General features: G+C 39.2%; 1 protein-coding gene across 2 annotated transcripts in view; it reads left to right on the top strand.

Annotated features, from left to right (window-relative positions):
• The window catches only part of ATP8A2 (ATPase phospholipid transporting 8A2), a 625,592-nt gene that overhangs the window by 144,217 nt on the left and 463,952 nt on the right, over positions 1-17,423 (top strand). For both annotated transcript variants that reach the window (XM_012809508.2, XM_012809509.2), the window contains exons 3-6: positions 10,969-11,068; positions 12,238-12,336; positions 14,508-14,553; positions 15,239-15,279. In XM_012809508.2, the coding sequence (XP_012664962.1) occupies positions 10,969-11,068; positions 12,238-12,336; positions 14,508-14,553; positions 15,239-15,279 (286 nt within the window). The remainder of the gene's footprint in view (positions 1-10,968; positions 11,069-12,237; positions 12,337-14,507; positions 14,554-15,238; positions 15,280-17,423) is intronic.

The raw sequence follows: 17,423 nt of genomic DNA, 5'->3' as shown, positions 1-17,423 counted from the left end.
TGACACTGGGTGGGCAGGTGATGTTTGGTGTGCAGGTGACGTTTGGTGGGCAGGTGACGTTGGGTGGGCAGGTGACGTTGGGTGGGCAGGTGACGTTGGGTGGGCAGGTGACGTTGGGTGGGCAGGTGACCTTGGGTGTGCAGGTGACCTTGGGTGTGCAGGTGACGTTGGTTGGGTGGGCAGGTGACGTTGGCTGGGCAGGTGACGTTGGGTGGGCAGGTGATGTTGGGTGGGCAGGTGATATTGGGTGGGCAGATGAGGTCCATCAGTAAGAGAAGTGACAGGCAGCCGCTGACAAGGGCCTTTCCGACCAGTGGAATCTTAGTCTTTCCCTTGAGTTGTTGTACTGCACTCTTAAAGGTTGAGTGAATTCAACTGTTTATAAAGACAGGAACAGAGTTCCTATTGTTGTCATCTTGACTTCAGCTTCCAGCGATCCAGAACCCCTTGCCAAGTGAATATTGAGAGGAACAAGGTGGATGGCATTGCACAGGGAGCTGGATGGGACAGGTTTCCAGAGCATGGTTTGCTGCTTCTTAGGAGGGTACCAGAGAAATCTATTTCTACAGAACGTGGGAGAATAAGGTGATTGTTTTTGGCTGCATTTACACCTTAATGTGGATTTTCTGTTCACATTCTGAAGATGAATGTTAAGCCACTTCGGTTTCCAGCTTTCTGGAGGCGAGCTTTAAGGGGAAGTTACACTTTTTTGAGCAGCTACTGAATTTTAGGTTTGCCTCTGGAGAACAGTTGTCAACTTCAATTTTTCTCACAGCTGGAAAAGCAGACTCCAGCATCGTGGGTTCTTGCTTTATGCTGCATTCTGAAGATCAGTCTCCTAGGGTGCTCTGTGATTCGTAATGATCATAGCCCCAGACCTGTCTTTTTGCCAGGTCCTGTTTTCTAATGAGTGATTTTCCCAAACTTCCAAATAGGAGCGTGTGAACAGGTCCGCTGAGAGGAGTCGTGTTCCTCGGAGGAGCGGTTTGCAGGCTGATGCTGTTGTCAGGTCTTGTCTTCCCCACCAGACCATCTGGGGGCTTCTCTTCCTGAAGGGAGAAGGCCAGTGTGTGGACGTGAACTGCGAGGCCAAGTGAGTTGGCCCTTGTTGTCACTTGGATTTCCATTCTCTCGTGTTTCTCCACAACTACCCTACTGGCCCCTCACTGTCCCTGACACAGGAGCGGCAGGGACTGCCCACCTTGGTGTCTCTGCTCTTGCTGTCCCCTCCCTCCGAAGTTCTCTTCTCTGTCTGTCCTTGTGGCTTGTCCCTGCACCTTCATCTTCAGGGCTTAGCTCACGTGTCACCTTCTCAGTGGACTCTTCCTTGCTCACCCCATTGGAGCCATCCCAGCAGTGTACCCTTCTGTGTCCTCCTTCTCTGCTCTCTTTTCCTCTGCAGTTTTCATCACCATCTCCTGTTATGTGTTTTATTAAAATCTAAATTCTCTTCTAGAGGGAGATCTCCTTGAGGGCATGCATTTTTTCCCATTTGGCTTCCTGGGGTGTCCCCAGAGCACAGTGCCTCGTGCGTAGTTAGGACTCACTAAGTGACTCATCACAGAGAAACGATCTGGTCATTTTGCTCATGGTCATTTCTTCATGTATTCAGGCTCTCGGGCCTTGGATCCCATGTAGCCAAAGCCCTTCCTCTCTGCGAACAACTGCGAGGGCAGGGATGCTGACACATGCATCCCACCCCATAAGTGGGAGTGGTTTTTGGTAGGAGGAGAGACTTATTCACTGCTGAACAAACTATCCTATTGGAAAGCTCCTTCATTCACCAGTTTAACTCTGTAGAGATTTCCTCCCCAGCACAGAGAATGGTGAAACATCATCTATCCTATTACATCTTTAAAGCAATCACTACATAAAAGATGGACATATTTGGGGGGTTTATGTGATAATTTAATACATTCAAGTAATGTGTAGAGATCAATTCAAGGTAATTGGCATATCCATCACTTTAAACATTTACCTTATTATCTTTATGCTTGGAACTTTTGAATATTTTCTTAAAGCTATTTTGAAATGTGCAATAGATTATTGACAACTATAGTCACCCTACTGAACTACTAAACCCAGTTTCTTATTTCTTTTAACCAGCTGTGTAGGTGTTCCCCTTAATCAACCTCTCTTTATCCCTGACTCCCCCCAACCCTTCCTGGCCACTGGTCACCGCCAATATCTCTCTAGTTCCCTGAGATCTACTCTTCTGGCTCCCACATGTGAGTGAGAACATACTGTATTTGTCTCTCTGTGCCTGGCTCATTTGTCTTAACACAATCACCTCCAGTTCCATTTGTGTTGCTGTAAATTACAGGGTTTTATTATTATTATTATTATTTTGCAGTTTTTGGCTGGGGCTGTGTTTGAACCCACCACCTTAGGTATATGGGGCTGGTGCCCTACTCCTTGAGCCACAGGGGCTACCTGGTTTTATAATAATAATAATAATTGTCTATATATATGTATATTATATATATTTTTTGCAGTTTTTGGCTGGGGCTGGGTTTGAACCCGCCATCTCCAGCATATGGGATGGGCGCCCTTCTCCTTTGAGCCACAGGCACCGCCCAATTTTATTATTTTTTAATGACTAAATAGTATTCCATTGTGTATATATTTCACATTTTCTTCATGCATTCATCCATTAATGAGTACTTAGGATGATTCTACATTTTCGCTATTGTGAATAGCAACCACAGTAAACATGCAAGTGTAGATCTCTCTAGTATTTTTCCTTCCTTTCTTCTGGATTTATATTCAGTAATGGAATTTCTGGATCATAGTGTAGTTCTGTTTTTAGTTTCTGAAGGACCTCCATGCTGTCCTCCGAAGTGGTTGTACGGGTTTACTTTCCCACCAACAGGGTGTGAGGGTCCCCCTTTCTTCACATCTTTGCCAGCATCTATTATATATCCTGTTCTTAGATAATAGCCATTTCAATTGGGGTGAGCCATTTCAGCATCTCATTGTGGTTTTAATTTTCATTTCTCTGAAGATTAGTGATGTTCAGCATTTTTGCATATACTTGGTGGCCGTTTGTATGTCTTCTTTTGAGAAATATCTATTCAGATCTTTTGTCCACTTTTTAGTCATATTATTATTATTTTCTTTGCTGTTGAATTGTTTGAACTCCTTATGTATTCTGATTATTAATTCCTTGTCAGATAGTTTGCAGATATTTTCTTCCATTCTGTGAGTTGTCACTGTACTTTGTTGATTGTTTCCTTTGCTGTCAAGGAGCTTTTTAGCTTGATGTAATCCCATTTGTCTATTTTTGCTTTTGTTGCCTTGTGCTTTTTTTTTTGCTTCCAGCTTTGTTCTTTTTGCTCAGAACTTCTTTGACTATGAGGGTCTTTTGTGTTCCATATACACTTTGGGATTTTTTTTTTCTATTTCTATGAAGTATGTCATTGGTTTTTTTTTTTTTTTTGCAGATTTTGGCTGGGCCTGGGTTTGAACCTGCCACCTCTGGCATATGGGGCTGACACCCTACCCCTTTGAGCCACAGGTGCTGCCCCGTCATTGGTATTTTAATAGGAATTGTAAATTGCTATTATCATTGAATCTGTAAATTGCTTTGAGTAGTATTGTTATTTTAACAGTATTAATTCTTCTAATCCATTGGCATGGAATATCATTAATTTTTTGTGTACTTTTCACTTTCTTTCATCAATATTTTACAGTTTTCATAGTAGAGATCTTTTAGATTTTTAATTGAATGGACTCCTAGCCTATTTTACATTTTCATAGCCATTATAAATGGTATGGCTTTCTTGGTTTTTTTTTGGATTGTTTGTTTGTTGTTGGCATATATAAATGTTACTATTTTTTATATGTTGATTTCATATTCTGTGACTTTACTGAATGTGTTTATCAGTTCTAACACTGTTTTTGTGCAGTTTTAAGGTTTTTGCTATGAGATCATGTCATCCGTGAACAAGGTGAATTTGACATTTTCCTTTCCAGTTTGGATGCCCTTTACTTCTTTTTCTTGCTTAATTGCTTTGGCCAGGACTTCTAGTATTATATTGAATAAGGGTCGAGTGTGGGCATTCTTGTCCTGATCTTAGAGGAAAGACTTTCTATTTTTCCCTATTCAGTATAATGTCAGCATAGGTTTGTCATATATGGCCTTTATTATTTTGAGGTATGGTTTTCTATATCCAGGCTGTTGAACATATTTGCCATGAAAAGATACTGAATTTTTTTTTTTTGAAACAGAGCCTCAAGCTATCCCCCTGGGTAGAGTGCCATGGCATCACAGCTCACAGCAACCTCCAACTCCTGGGCTCAAGCGAGTCTCCTGCCTCAGCCTCCCAAGTAGCTGGGACTACAGGTGCCCACCACAACGCCTGGCCATTTTTTGGTTGCAGCCATCATTGTTGTTTGGTGGGCCCGGGCTGGGGATTCGAACCCGCCACCTTAGGTGTATGTGGCTGGCGCCTTAGCCTCTTGAGCCACAGGTGCCAAGCCAAGATACTGAATTTTATTGAACACTTTTTCAACCTCTTGAAATGATCATTTGGTGTTAATTTTTGGTTCTTTTAATGTGATGTATCACATTTATGGGTTTGTGTACATTGAACCATCCCTGACTCCTTGGAATGAATCCCACTTGATCATGGTGTGAATGATCTTTTAATACGATGTTGAATTCAGTTTGCTAGTGTTTTGTTAAGGATTTTTGCATCTATATGTTGACTTTTAATTTTGTTGTTGTCGTTGTCTTTATCTAGTTTTGGAATCCAGATAATACTTGCCTTGTAGAATGACTTTGAAAGTATTTCCTTCTCTTCAATTTTTTTTGAAAACTTTAAGAACTGGTATGAGTTCTTCCACAGATGTTTGCTTGCATTGAGCAGTGAAGCCATTGCTATTTTAAGGTCCTGAGTTTTTCTTGGATGAGAGACTTTTTTATTATGGCTTGAAGCTCTTTACTCCTGAATGATGTGTTCAGGCTTTCTGCTTTATGATTTGATCTTGGTAGGTTTTATGTGCCCAGGAAATTACCCATTTCTTCTAGGTTTCTTAGTTCAGTGTCATATAATTCTTTCTAAGTCTCTAATGATTCTTTGTGTTTCTGTGGTCTCAGTCATGATGTCTTCTATCTCACTTCTGATTTTATTTGGATCTTCTCTCTTTTTTTCTTAGTCTAGTTGAAGGTTTGTCATTTTGTTTATCTTTTCAAAAAACACCCCAACCATTCATTTTGTTGCTTTTCTATATTGTTTTTTGTATCAATTTTATTTATTTATGCTCTGATCTTTATTATTTCTTTCCTTCTACTAATTTTGGTTTTGATTTGTTCTTGTTTTACTAGCTCCTTAAATGCATAATTAAGTTTTTATTTGACATAGATGTTTATTGCTATAAACTTTCCTCTTAGTACTGCATTTGTGGTATTCCATAGATTTTTGGCATGCTATATTTCTATTTTTATTTGGTTCAAGAATTTTTTAAATTTCCTTTTTAATTTCCTTATTGACTTATTGGAACATGTTGTTTGATTTCTCTGTGTTTGTGTAGTGTCTGAGGTTCCTCTTGTTATTGATGTTTGATTTTATTCCATTGTGGGCAGAAAAGATACTTGGTGTGAGTCTACTTTTTTGAATTTATTGAGACTTGTTTTGTGGTCTAAGATATGGTCTATTATGGGGAATGATCTGTGCGCTCATGAAAAGATAAGTTTTCTGCAGCAGCTGGGTGAAATGTTCTGTAAAGGTCACTTTGGTCCGTTTTGTCTAGTATATATTTTGACTCTGATGTTTCTTTGTTGATTTTCTGTGGCATTACTGGAGAGTATAGCGTTGAAGATCTCTACTAGAGTATTGCAGTCTGTCTCTCCTTTTCGCTCTGTTAATGTTTGTTTTATATACTTGGTGGTACAATGTTGGGTGCAGAGGTATTTCTAATTATATAATGACACTTTTGTCTTTTCTTTTTTTTTTTCCAGCCCCCACCCCTCACTTTTGTCTTTTCTCACAGTCATTGGGTTGTAGTTTATTTTATAGATGTAAGTATAGCTACTTATGCTCTTTTTAGTTTCTACTTGCATGAAATATTTTTTTCTATTCCTTAACTTTCACTCTATGTGTATCTTTATAGGTAAAGTGGGTTTCCTGTAGGCAACATATAGTTGGATCTTGTTTCTTTACTCCATGTCCTTTAATTGGAGAATCGAATCAGTGCTATTATTAATTAGTAAGGATTTACTACCGCCATTTTGGTGCTTGTTTTCTGGTTTTTTTGAACTCCTTTCTTCCTTTCTTGCCATCTTCCTTTATGGTTAAGTGATTTTCTCTGGTAGTATGTTTTAATTTGTTGCCTTTTATTGTTAGTGCATTTGTTTAAAGTTTTTCCATTGTGGCTATTGTGGCACTTACAAAAAAAAAAGTCTTATAGCCACAACAAGTTATTTTAAAGAGATTACAACTTAGATCACACAAAAAATAGGAACAAAGAAAAAACTAAAAAAATATTTTTATACTTTTAACTCCATCCCCTCATCTCCTGACTTTTTGTGTCCCAGTCTACATATTTCTGTATTGTCTATATCTTAACAGATTATTATAAGCCTTATTGGTTTTGATGAATTGGTCTTTTGGGCTTTATACTAGAGTTAGGATAGGATTGCTCACCACTATTACAGTGTTAGAGACTCTGCGTTTTGTCTGTATAGGTAATTTTACTACTTTTATACCTTCAGATGTTTTCTTTTTGAAGGTTAGGAGTGTTTTTTTAGGTTGAAAAACTTCCTTCAGCATTTCTTGCAAGATGAGTCAGGTGGTGGTGGTGAATTATCTCAGCTTTCGTTTGTCTGGGAAATATATTTGAAGAATAGGTTTGCTGGATACAGTATTCTTGAATGGGAATTTTTTTTTCTTTCATCATTTTGAAAAATGTTTTCCACTCCTACCTTGCCTGTATGGTTTCTGTTGAGAATTCTGTTGCTAGACAAATTGAAGATCCTTTGCCTGTTTTTTTGTTTGTTTGTTTGTTTTTGTTTTTTAAGACAGAGCCTCAAGCTCTTGCCCTGGGTAGAGTGCTGGCATCACAGCTCACAGCAACCTCCAACTCCTGGGCTCAAGCAAGTCTCCTCCCTCCACCTCCCAAGTAGCTGGGACTACAGGCGCCCACCACAACACCCGGCTATTTTTTTTTTTCTTTTTTGGTTGCAGCCGTCATTATTGTTTTTGGCAGGCCCGAGCTGGACTCGAACCTGCCAACTTAGGTGTATGTGACTGGCGCCTTAGCCACTTGAGCCACAGGTGCCAAGCCAGGTCCTTTGCCTGCTGTTTGCTTTTCTTCCCTGGTTGCTTTTAGGATCATCTCTTTGTCCTTGACCTTTAAGAGTTTGATTATTTATGCCTTGTCTTATTTGAGCAAAATCTGGTGTTCTCTGACTTTCCTGTAAATGAATATTTATATCTTTCTCAAGTGTTGGGAAGCTTTCTGTTTTTATTTCTTTTAAGAAAATTATTATTATTATTTCTTTGAATAAAGTTTCTTCTTTCTCTTGCTGAACTCCTTCTTAAATACCAATAATTCTTAAATTTGGTCTTTTGAGGTAATTTTCTATGTCTTATAGATAATCTTCAGTGCTTTTCATTCTTCTTTCCACTCTGGCTATGTATTTTCAAATACCTGTCTTTATTGATTGTTTTCTTCTGCTTAATCCGTTCTGCTGTTGAGAACCTCTAATGAATTTTTCAATTCAGTAAATGTTTTTCTTAGTTCTAAGATTTGTTTGATTTTAATAATTATTTTAATCTCTTTGTTAAATTTCTTGGATGAGGGCACCTGTGGCTCAAAGGAATAGGTTGCCAGCCCCATATGTAGGAGGTGGCGGGTTCAAACCCAGCCCCAGCCAAAAACTGCAAAAATAAATAAATAAATAAATTTCTTGGATGAATTTTTGAATCAGTTTTCTGTGTTATCTTGGAAATCACTGGGTTTCTTTAAAACTGCAGTGTTTAGTTTGTGATAAGAAAGCTTACACATTACCATCTCATCAGAGTCAGTCACTGGTTTCTTGCTTTTTTTGTTCAAGGAAGTCACAGTTCCCTCTTTGCTATTGCTTCTTGTGGGTATACTCCTACATGTTTGCATTGAAGAATTAGTTGTTTATTAAAGTCTTCTCTCTTTTGTTTGTTTTGCTTTTTATTGGATATGTTTGCTTGGAAATTCTTTGTAATCCTTCCATTTAGTTTCTGCTTTTTTCTGGGAGGTTCCTGTTTTCTTTTTATCACTAGGTGGCACATTAAGCCCAGGTTTGCTTCAGCTCTAATGCAGGATTGCCATCTTGTCCATCTCAAATCAGGGAGGTGCCACTGGGAATATCCTAGCAGTGTAGGAAAGCTGGCCAGGGGTTCCTGCCTAGGGAGAATGCACCCCCTATATAGTACTGCTGAATAGCCACTCTGATTTGGCAGTTCCTTTGGCCAAGTTATGGAGCAGAGTTTCCAGAGCTGGGGATGGGAGCTTACCTCCCCTCCCTGTCTCTGGCTGTCCTCAGGGATATTTCTCCCTCTATTTGCTCCTGAGATTACCTGTAGATGAAGGCGATGTCAGATCTCCAGGCAGGGAACCCAGGATAGTGGGGAAGCTGGTTGTCTACCGTGATCTCACTTTTCCCAGTTTAGAAATTGTGAGTTGGAGGAATTTTTCACATGCTTGGTGCCAGGTAGAGTGGCAGGGATATGGAAATCTGATTTCCTCACTATCTACTTGGAAGTTTTTCACTTCTCTGATGCCTTGGGAATATTCTCATTCTCATATTTGAATTCTAGGATATTGCTAGTGATAATCTCAGTGCTGCGTATTTGTCTTTGGTTTTCTGTTGGGGGAATGAAGCCAGCTTGCCTCCTCATTGCCATTTTAGAACTGGAAACCCCATCCTGTTACATCTTAGAGTATTCTGCTGGATTGAATTTAAATAGGAGATTTGAACAATTTTATCACCTCAGCAACTATTCTAAACCATTGCTATTTGAAGCGTGGTCATTGGACAAGCAGTATTGTCTTTACCTGGAGCAGGTACCTAGAGATGCAGACTCCCAGTATTGTTCCAGAACTGCTGAATTGGAATCAATCTACATTTTAACAAGCTCCTTAGGAGTTTGGAAAGCACTGCTCTACACTATGCCAGCGTTTTTTTTTTAGCTTTTTGTAGTTTGACATCTTTAATTTTATAACAGGATAGATAAAGGTTGTATATTTTGGTAATTAATTAATGCCACACAGTAACCTTTTCTTGGCTGAATGTCAGTTTCTCTGAATTATTGATCATGCCAGCTCTAGCTCAGGGTGAAACCATTTGAGCTCTAGTTTTAGTAGAGTACAAGTTAGCATGCATTTCTCCACCCCCTTCTAACTGCTTATCTTTGGTTTCCTGGGTAAGCAGGATCCTCTTCCTCTTCCTCTCTACCTTCCTGGTGCTCAGTGATGTGTGGATCGCTAAGCACAGTCAGCATTTTGGTCAAGTGGGAAATGCTCACACATAGATGGGACTATGTGCCAACTGTGTAGGTGTGTGTCTTACACGGATAAAATCTTAGCTTCAGTTGTTGTGGTCACGCTCTCTTGCAAGATTGTTCCTATAGCCTCAGAGTGTGTGAGCCTTTGCTTCTTTTACTGATAAATGTCAGTGGCATTATTTCAGTGATCAGGTTGCCATCAAGGAATGCATGATGTTCTATTTGACTTTGTTCTTGAAACTATGGTTAAGAAAACTTTGTACCAAAAGCTACCATGTATACAAGCATGATAGTTTCCTCCACTATTTACTGAGCTTGATATCAGCCAGTTTATTCTGTCTGGCTGCCTTTAACAGTGACATACTTTTACCTCATTGGGTGACAAACAAGGAGGATCCCCATGTGAGCAAATTTTGTAATGTCTAACTCAGGGATATTCCTTCAATTGTGATACACTTTAAATTTGAACTGTTTTAAAAGTGGTTTTTATATAATTTATTATAGAACTCTTTAGCACCTCAAGCAGAGGAAGGCTGAAAATGATTTTGTGGTTAAGGACAACTCTGATTACTGTGTATTGTGAAGGAAGTGGCAGCAAATGGGACATGGGGACTATTCCTCTTTCCATCCCATGACCTCAGGTGGCTTTATTTTTTGAGTAGTCAGCATTGGTTCTATTTTGTCATTCCAGGCTTGGTCACTGTCAGGGTTTCTATTAGTGTACCTGCCTTTGCTGTATTCTGTCTCCTCAGCCTTTGGCCCTCTTCCCCCAGTTTGGTGCTTCTGTATTCTGTATTCAAAACCTGCTAGATAATCTTACAAGAATATATTTCAATTAAAAATAGGCTCTGAGTGATGCCTCCAGAGGGTAAGCCAGGAATAATGTAGGTGCTGTGATGGCATAAACTTGTATAAACCTGTGAGCTGGTATATGGTGTGGTTCACACTGCCTTAGGGTTATTTAATTGTTCATGGATTATCTGCAATATGCTATGTGCTGGGAACATAATGGAGTTGAAATAAATATCCTTGCCATTCTCATCATCTGTTCTGGAAGTACAGAAAGATATATAATATGAAGCAAAGCAGATACTATATAATATAGATGTGGACACCATACTGTGGGCCTGGATAAAGAGGAGTCATTATGAATATGACCACACTTAATGGAAGAGAGAAGATAAGATGCTACAGTGTAGTCATGGAGAGACAGGGTAGGCTGGAAGGGAGGGAATGTCCCCAGGGGAAGCAAAAGTGTGAGCAAAGGTGGCCAAATAAAGGGCGTGTGGATGGGACGGAACTTCCCTGGGTGCGGCTGAAGCATGAGACAGCCGTGGTGGGGGAAACAGCGCTGCCATTTCCCCGTCCTGGGGTTTGAATCGTTTTTAAAACTATCTGTCAAGCTTCTGAGACTTTTGTCTTGTTCTTGTGTTTTAGTGATTACAACTATAACTGATGGTAGTGTTTTTCTTTGTACTCACAGTACGGCCAAGTACAGCGTATTGACATTTCTACCTCGATTCTTGTATGAGCAGATTAGAAGAGCTGCTAATGCCTTCTTCCTCTTCATTGCCTTATTACAGGTAATGGTCGTTCTTTTTAAAGTTACTTAAAATTTGCAACCTTAATTCCATGCAAAATGAGAATTCTGTGAAAAGATTCTTTAACAAAAGAAACAGAAGTGTTATAGACCTGAATGGAGTTTGTTTTCCTCATCCAGCCATCGTGTGATGGAGTGTGCATACGGGCCTCATGTTCAGGGATGCTTCCTTTGGTACAGCCTTAAAGATAATAGCAGTGACTGGAAGAGGCATTGAAAAACGGCCTTAGGGGTTGTACTTTTAAGTCCTTTTCTCTTTTATAGACAGTGTTGGACAAAAATTTTAAAAATATATGAAAGTCATAGCTAGTTTTGAAAATAAGTAATTATTTTTGAAACAGAGATGCATAAGAGAGAGCAGTGAACACTTCTACACTGCTGGTGGGAATGCAAGCTAATATGTTCCTTTTGGAAAGATTTTTGGAGAACACTTAGGGATCTAAAAATAGACCCTCCATTCGATCCTACAATTCCTCTACTAGGTATATATCCAGAAGACCAAAAATCACATTATAACAAAGATATTTGTACCAGAATGTTTATTGCACCCAATTCATAATTACTAAGTCATGGGAGAAGCCCAAGTGCCCATAAACCCATGAATGGATTAATAAATTGTGGTATATGTACACCATGGAATATTATGCAACTTTAAAGAAAGATGGAGACTTTACCTCTTTCATATTTATATGGATGGAGCTGGAACATATTCTTCTTAGCAAAGTATCTCAAGAAGGGAAGAAAAAGTATCCAATGCACTCAGGCTTAGTATGAAACCAGTTATAGCCCAAGAAGAAGGGGAAAGGACAGAGAGACGGGAGGGGGTGGATGGGTGGAGGGAGGGTAATTGGTGGGACCACACCTGCCAGCGCATCTTACAAGGGTACATGTGAAATTTACTAAGTGTAGAGTATAAATGTCTTAACACAATAACTAAGAAAATGCGGTGAAGGCTGTTATGTTACTTTGATGAAAATATTTCAAATTATATATAAAACCAGCACATTGTACCCCATGATTGCATTAATGTACACAGCTATGATTTAATAAAAAAAAATTAAAAAAAAAAAGAACAGTGAGTGCCACAATTTTTATTTTCATGGAGTGGATTTTAACACACCAATGTCCTTTTTATGGTTTCTTATCTTACAGCAAATCCCAGACGTATCTCCAACAGGAAGGTACACCACACTGGTGCCATTGATCATTATTTTAACAATCGCAGGCATCAAAGAGATCATAGAAGATTTTGTAAGTTTTTGCTTTTGAATAATAGAAACATTTATGGAAAATAACTTAAAACTTACATTTTGCCTTTGATGACATGCTTACGGAAGGAAATTGAGCTGTCGTTTAATAAGCCCTTCTAGATCCATGATGATGTTTTTTGGGAGGGAATGTGTACTCAAAGTGTCCTAAATACCTATACGGTGACACCAGAACAGTTCATACTATGTTTTTGAATGTTTGGTTTCTTGATACCTTTAAATTTTATCACTGGTGTACCTTATATTCTACTGTATAGCTTGCTAATGTGGGTAGTAAATGAAGTATTACAGTGCTGCCTAGGACGGTCGCATTGAGTTTCCTTTGCCTCAGATAGTTCTATAAGAATCTTTTCCTTCTCACACTCATCCCAGCATATCTCCGAATTTATTGGCTACAACTATATTCTTATTCTTTCTCCCTCTCCTTGCACTCTATCTTCTTCTCCCACTCTCTTTTTCTCTTTCTCTCTTGCCCCTTCCCACACATGCTCACCCTCACACACATATGAGGTCTGACAATTAAATTCTCAAACTCATCCCAGGAAAAGTTCTACATACCTCATTGTTGAGTATCATTTTCAAAGTACTCCTTTTGGGAAGCTGTGCACCCATGCCAGTGCCTAGTCTGTCCTTCAAAGCACTTCTGGGACTCTTGTTCTGGAATGGCCATCAGCAGTGTCATTATATTACCCTGATGTCTTGAATATTATCAAAATGTCTTCCTTTCAATATTTCCTTTATCTTTTGGTAAAGAAAAAAGTCACTGGGTATCAGATCAGGTGAGCAGGCAGGGTGTTCCAATACAGTTATTTGTTTACTGACTAAAACTCCCTCATAGATAGTGCTGTCGGAGCTGGTGCATTGTTATGATGTAAGAGCCATGAGTTGTTGGCCAAGATTTCCAGTTAAGATTTTCCTGTTTCTCTGTGGAAGTTTACTTGGTCTGCTATGCTTCTCGCAGTCAGCCAATGTTTTTGACTCACAATTCAACAAATTTTTGCAATGTTTTCGTCAGTTCTGTTTGTTATTTTCCACCCTGGCCTCTCTTCATCAGCAACACTCTTTCCTCCCTTAGAAAAACATTTAACATTTAATACATTTTTTCCAGTGCTGTTTTCTTCATGGCATTATCCCCATAAACTTGGACTGACATTTCCCTGAATTCACTGCTACCCTTGCCAAGTTTAATAAGAAATTTTGTGTTTGTTGCTTTAATTCAACCTCCAACATTCTCATGACAACACACAAAAATATGCAACAGCAACAATGAACACCACTCAGCAAGACACCACCACACATCAGCATGAACACAGCTGTGAGACACTGATATACCAAAGTTATGAAACCTTACTGAATTGTTTGTATAGTGCTGCCAATGTAAGCACATAGTGGTAAGCTCACAAACTTAATTGTCAGACCAAATATACTTATTCTAGGAATAGGTAAATAAACAAATGTAATGCATGTTGAATGTTGTCATCCAAAGATCTGCAATCCAAAATACTTCAAAATCCAAAACTTTTTGAGTGCTGACATGACACAAAAGGTGGAAAATTCCTGACCTCATGTGACAGGTACACATAATTATTATAAATACTGTCTAAAATTACCTTCAGGCTCCATGTATGTGGTGTATATGAAACATAAATGAATACATTTTTAGTTTAGACTCGGGTCCTATCCCCTAGATGCCTCATTAGGTATATTCAAATTTTCCCAAATCTGAAACAGTCTGAAATTTGAAATACTTCCGGTCCCAAGCATTTAGAATAAGGAGCATGAAGCCTGTCTGTGCACATGAAAGCAAAGGTACTTCATCTGTAAAATGAAACCAGCTGTTTGTCATTGGGTTGAGTATACTGAATAATCATTTTAGTCTACTCTGAAATAAGGAGTGATAAGTTTCATGCTTCAAAGTGCTTCTAATGCATTTAGTGGTTAGAACTGAAATGTAATAATTGAAATCAGAGTAGACAACATCTAAATTTAGTGAGTAATGATAGGTCACAAAACTCTGGGACTGAATTTTATACCATTCGTGTTGTTGGCAGTTAGTTTCCTTGTCCCTTTTTGTTCCTGATCTCATTGTTTGCCATTTTAATAATGTATTGGAAACTTCTGAATGTAAGAACTTTTTCTTTCTTTCTGTAACAGAAGCGGCATAAGGCAGATAATGCGGTTAACAGGAAGAAAACAATAGGTGAGATACTAGACTGAATCTCGCTTTTTCCATGGTAAAACTGAATCACCATTTCCATGGCAAATAAGATCAATATTTAAGGCATTGAAATAAATAGTTAATGAATATCATTTTCATTGAGCAAATGATCTATAGAACACTTTAACGGAATAGTAAAATAACACAGAAACAAAATTGTCATGCTGATGCTTAAGGTTTGAACAGGATTTGTGTATTTTAGAATTTTAGAAAATGTTGTAATTTTTGATGTTCATAAAAAGAAGCCCAAGTATTCTTTATACTCTCAGTTTATCATTTCTCTCCACTTTTCCTGTTTCTTCTTTTTAGTGTTTCGACTAAAACAAACTCTGCTTTTTAAAAAATTGTTTAATGACAGGCTTTTTCTTCTGGGCTGAATAGTAACAGATTTAACTTATATACATACAGAAATATCTGTGTGTATACATTAATGAATATACGTTGAATATATGTTACAGAGGTACATAGATTGGGGTTCCATTTGGGGGAGTGGTGGTATTATACCTTTACCTTCTAATATGGTATATTAGAATATATTATGGTATTACCTTCTAATATGGTATATTAGAATCAAAAAATGGGATTTTAAAAGGAGACTTTTAGATGGTAGGAAACTGATTCTAATTTATCACCAGTTTTAACCAATATGTTATTTTTTCTCTTCCAGTGTTAAGAAATGGTATGTGGCATACCATCATGTGGAAAGAGGTAAAAACTAATTTTAAAGATATACCACAAAGTAATGATTTGAACACTTGTAATGAGTTGCAGGTACTGATTGCAATATAACATTTGTGCTAAGGCATGGGTCACCTCCATTTCATGTAAGTCTTACAATGTGGGGTTTTCCCATGAGGTCTGCTTAGAACTGATACATATTTACTCTGTCCCATCTCTTCTAGAATGTGCCCAATGTGTCCAGTTCCAGCTCTGACTGCTGTTGCTTTTAATTGATACTTCTGAAATCTCAAGTTCTGGTTTCTAAATCTAATTCAAGAAACATTTTCCCTGGTCTTGTCTTGTTCTCTTAACCTATGTTAGTTTTTCTTTTTCACTTTTGAGATTCTCACCTCTAATATTTTTGGTACAAGGATCATTAAATATAGAGTGGTGGTGTAGGGGCTGCTAGAACATGACCTGTATGGTCTTTTGCTCTTAACCACAGTAAGGAAGGCTTTGCCTCCACAGCCTGTAAGTATGCGGTGTGGAGAGCCTAGGAATGGTGTGGTTTTTTTAGTTGTTTATAGTGATGAACAGAAAATTTAGAAGCAATCTGCCGTGCCATCTGGGTATTTTGTATCTGATAAAATTAGGCTTTTTAAGTGAGTCTGTTTTAGGTGGACCTTCCTAACGGATCCAAGATGTTTTGGGGGGATGACTCTCAGTCCACCATTAAAGCTGATTAATATAATTTTAGAAGAAAACGATTTTTCAGAGGGATAACTTAAAAATAGTTTTTCGTGCTAAACATTGAGTAAACAATGCTTTAAAATGCCTCTATGGCCTTTAATGTCTACAAATTGCCTGTGATATGGTGACTGCAGCATTTATTTTTGATTTTTGTTTTATTTTGCTTTCCTTTAGGGGAACCACTGTCCATTAAAATGGTGTTTTACAATAGCGCTTTAACCTTCGTACCCACTTAGAAGTCCTGTATCGCAGCCTTTCATGAACTTCACCCTCATTTAGACGAGTGGTTGTTGGTCAAGAGGTTGGCAGTTCTTGACATTACAGGGGGAGAAACTGCTCCCAGTACTAAAGAGATTCAAGGGTTCCCATAGCACTGGGGATTTACCCCTCTAATTCTCTAGGACTTCTCTTAGGTTTCTTTAGGGTACCCCCCGATCCTTCACTGGCCAGAGTGAAGGACAATTTGGATTGGGTTGCCTGCCCCTATTTGAAACAGCAGAAGGTGGAGCGATAGGCTCTGATTTCTGGCTCTGGGAGCTGCTGGCTTTGCTGACTCCAAGAGCTCATGCCAGTATCCTACACACATTTGTGAGAAAAGCAACAATGAAAAACCTGTAATAGACAGTATTTTTCCATTTGCCTTTTTATTTCAATGTAAACTATGTTTTGTTTATGTACTTAAATGGATCTCTTCACATACTGGAGTCTGGGCTAGGCATGGGAAGGATGGGGTTTGGCCCCTGCCCTTAAGGGGTCTTGTGCAGTGGGTCTCACTCTTTACCACTGGAGTGCTGGTAAAACCCTGGTGCCTGGGCCCCACTGCTGGACTCTTTGCTTCTCTGCATCTGGAATGGGCCCCTAGAATCTGCATTTTTAGGAACTTCTCTGGCAAGGTTGATGTCCTTGCTCTTTAGGCAGCTACCTAGTGTAGCTGCCGAGCCCCCTGAAGGGGCTTCTGTGTGTTGGGCCACCTTACTAGGTCCACTGCCTCAGGTCAGGGAAGGCTTCCCTCCAGAGATGCTGCAGGGTTGACTGGGAGGTAACCTGTTCAGAACTCCAGAACTGTGAGTAGTTCAGAGTGAGGATGGGAACAGAGGAGAGGACAGGTGCCAGCCATGTCAGGCAAGGGGAGCTGCTTGTCACCAAGGTCTCCAAAGCAATAACCATCTACTCCCAGATGCTAAGGCTCAAACCAGGCATCCCCTGGGTTGTAGGTGAATGTGGAGGTCCAGCTCTTGAGCAGACCTCAGCAGCTGTGATTGACTGTAAGAGAATCTTTTTGCTGCCTTTTCAAAATTAAGAGACCCGAGGAACCTTCTGAGGCCAGAGTGGGTTCTGGGATCTGGCGTGGCTGCTTTCCCACTGTCTAATTCTTTTAGACAGTATCACACATGCAAGGGACAGTCACGCATAAGAACATCAAATAGGAAACCATTTCACAC

The sequence above is a fragment of the Otolemur garnettii genome, unplaced genomic scaffold (assembly GCF_000181295.1).
Source record: "Otolemur garnettii isolate 467f Iridium unplaced genomic scaffold, OtoGar3 scaffold00106, whole genome shotgun sequence".
NCBI lineage: Eukaryota > Metazoa > Chordata > Mammalia > Primates > Galagidae > Otolemur > Otolemur garnettii.
This window is presented reverse-complemented; position numbering and strand designations above follow the sequence as displayed.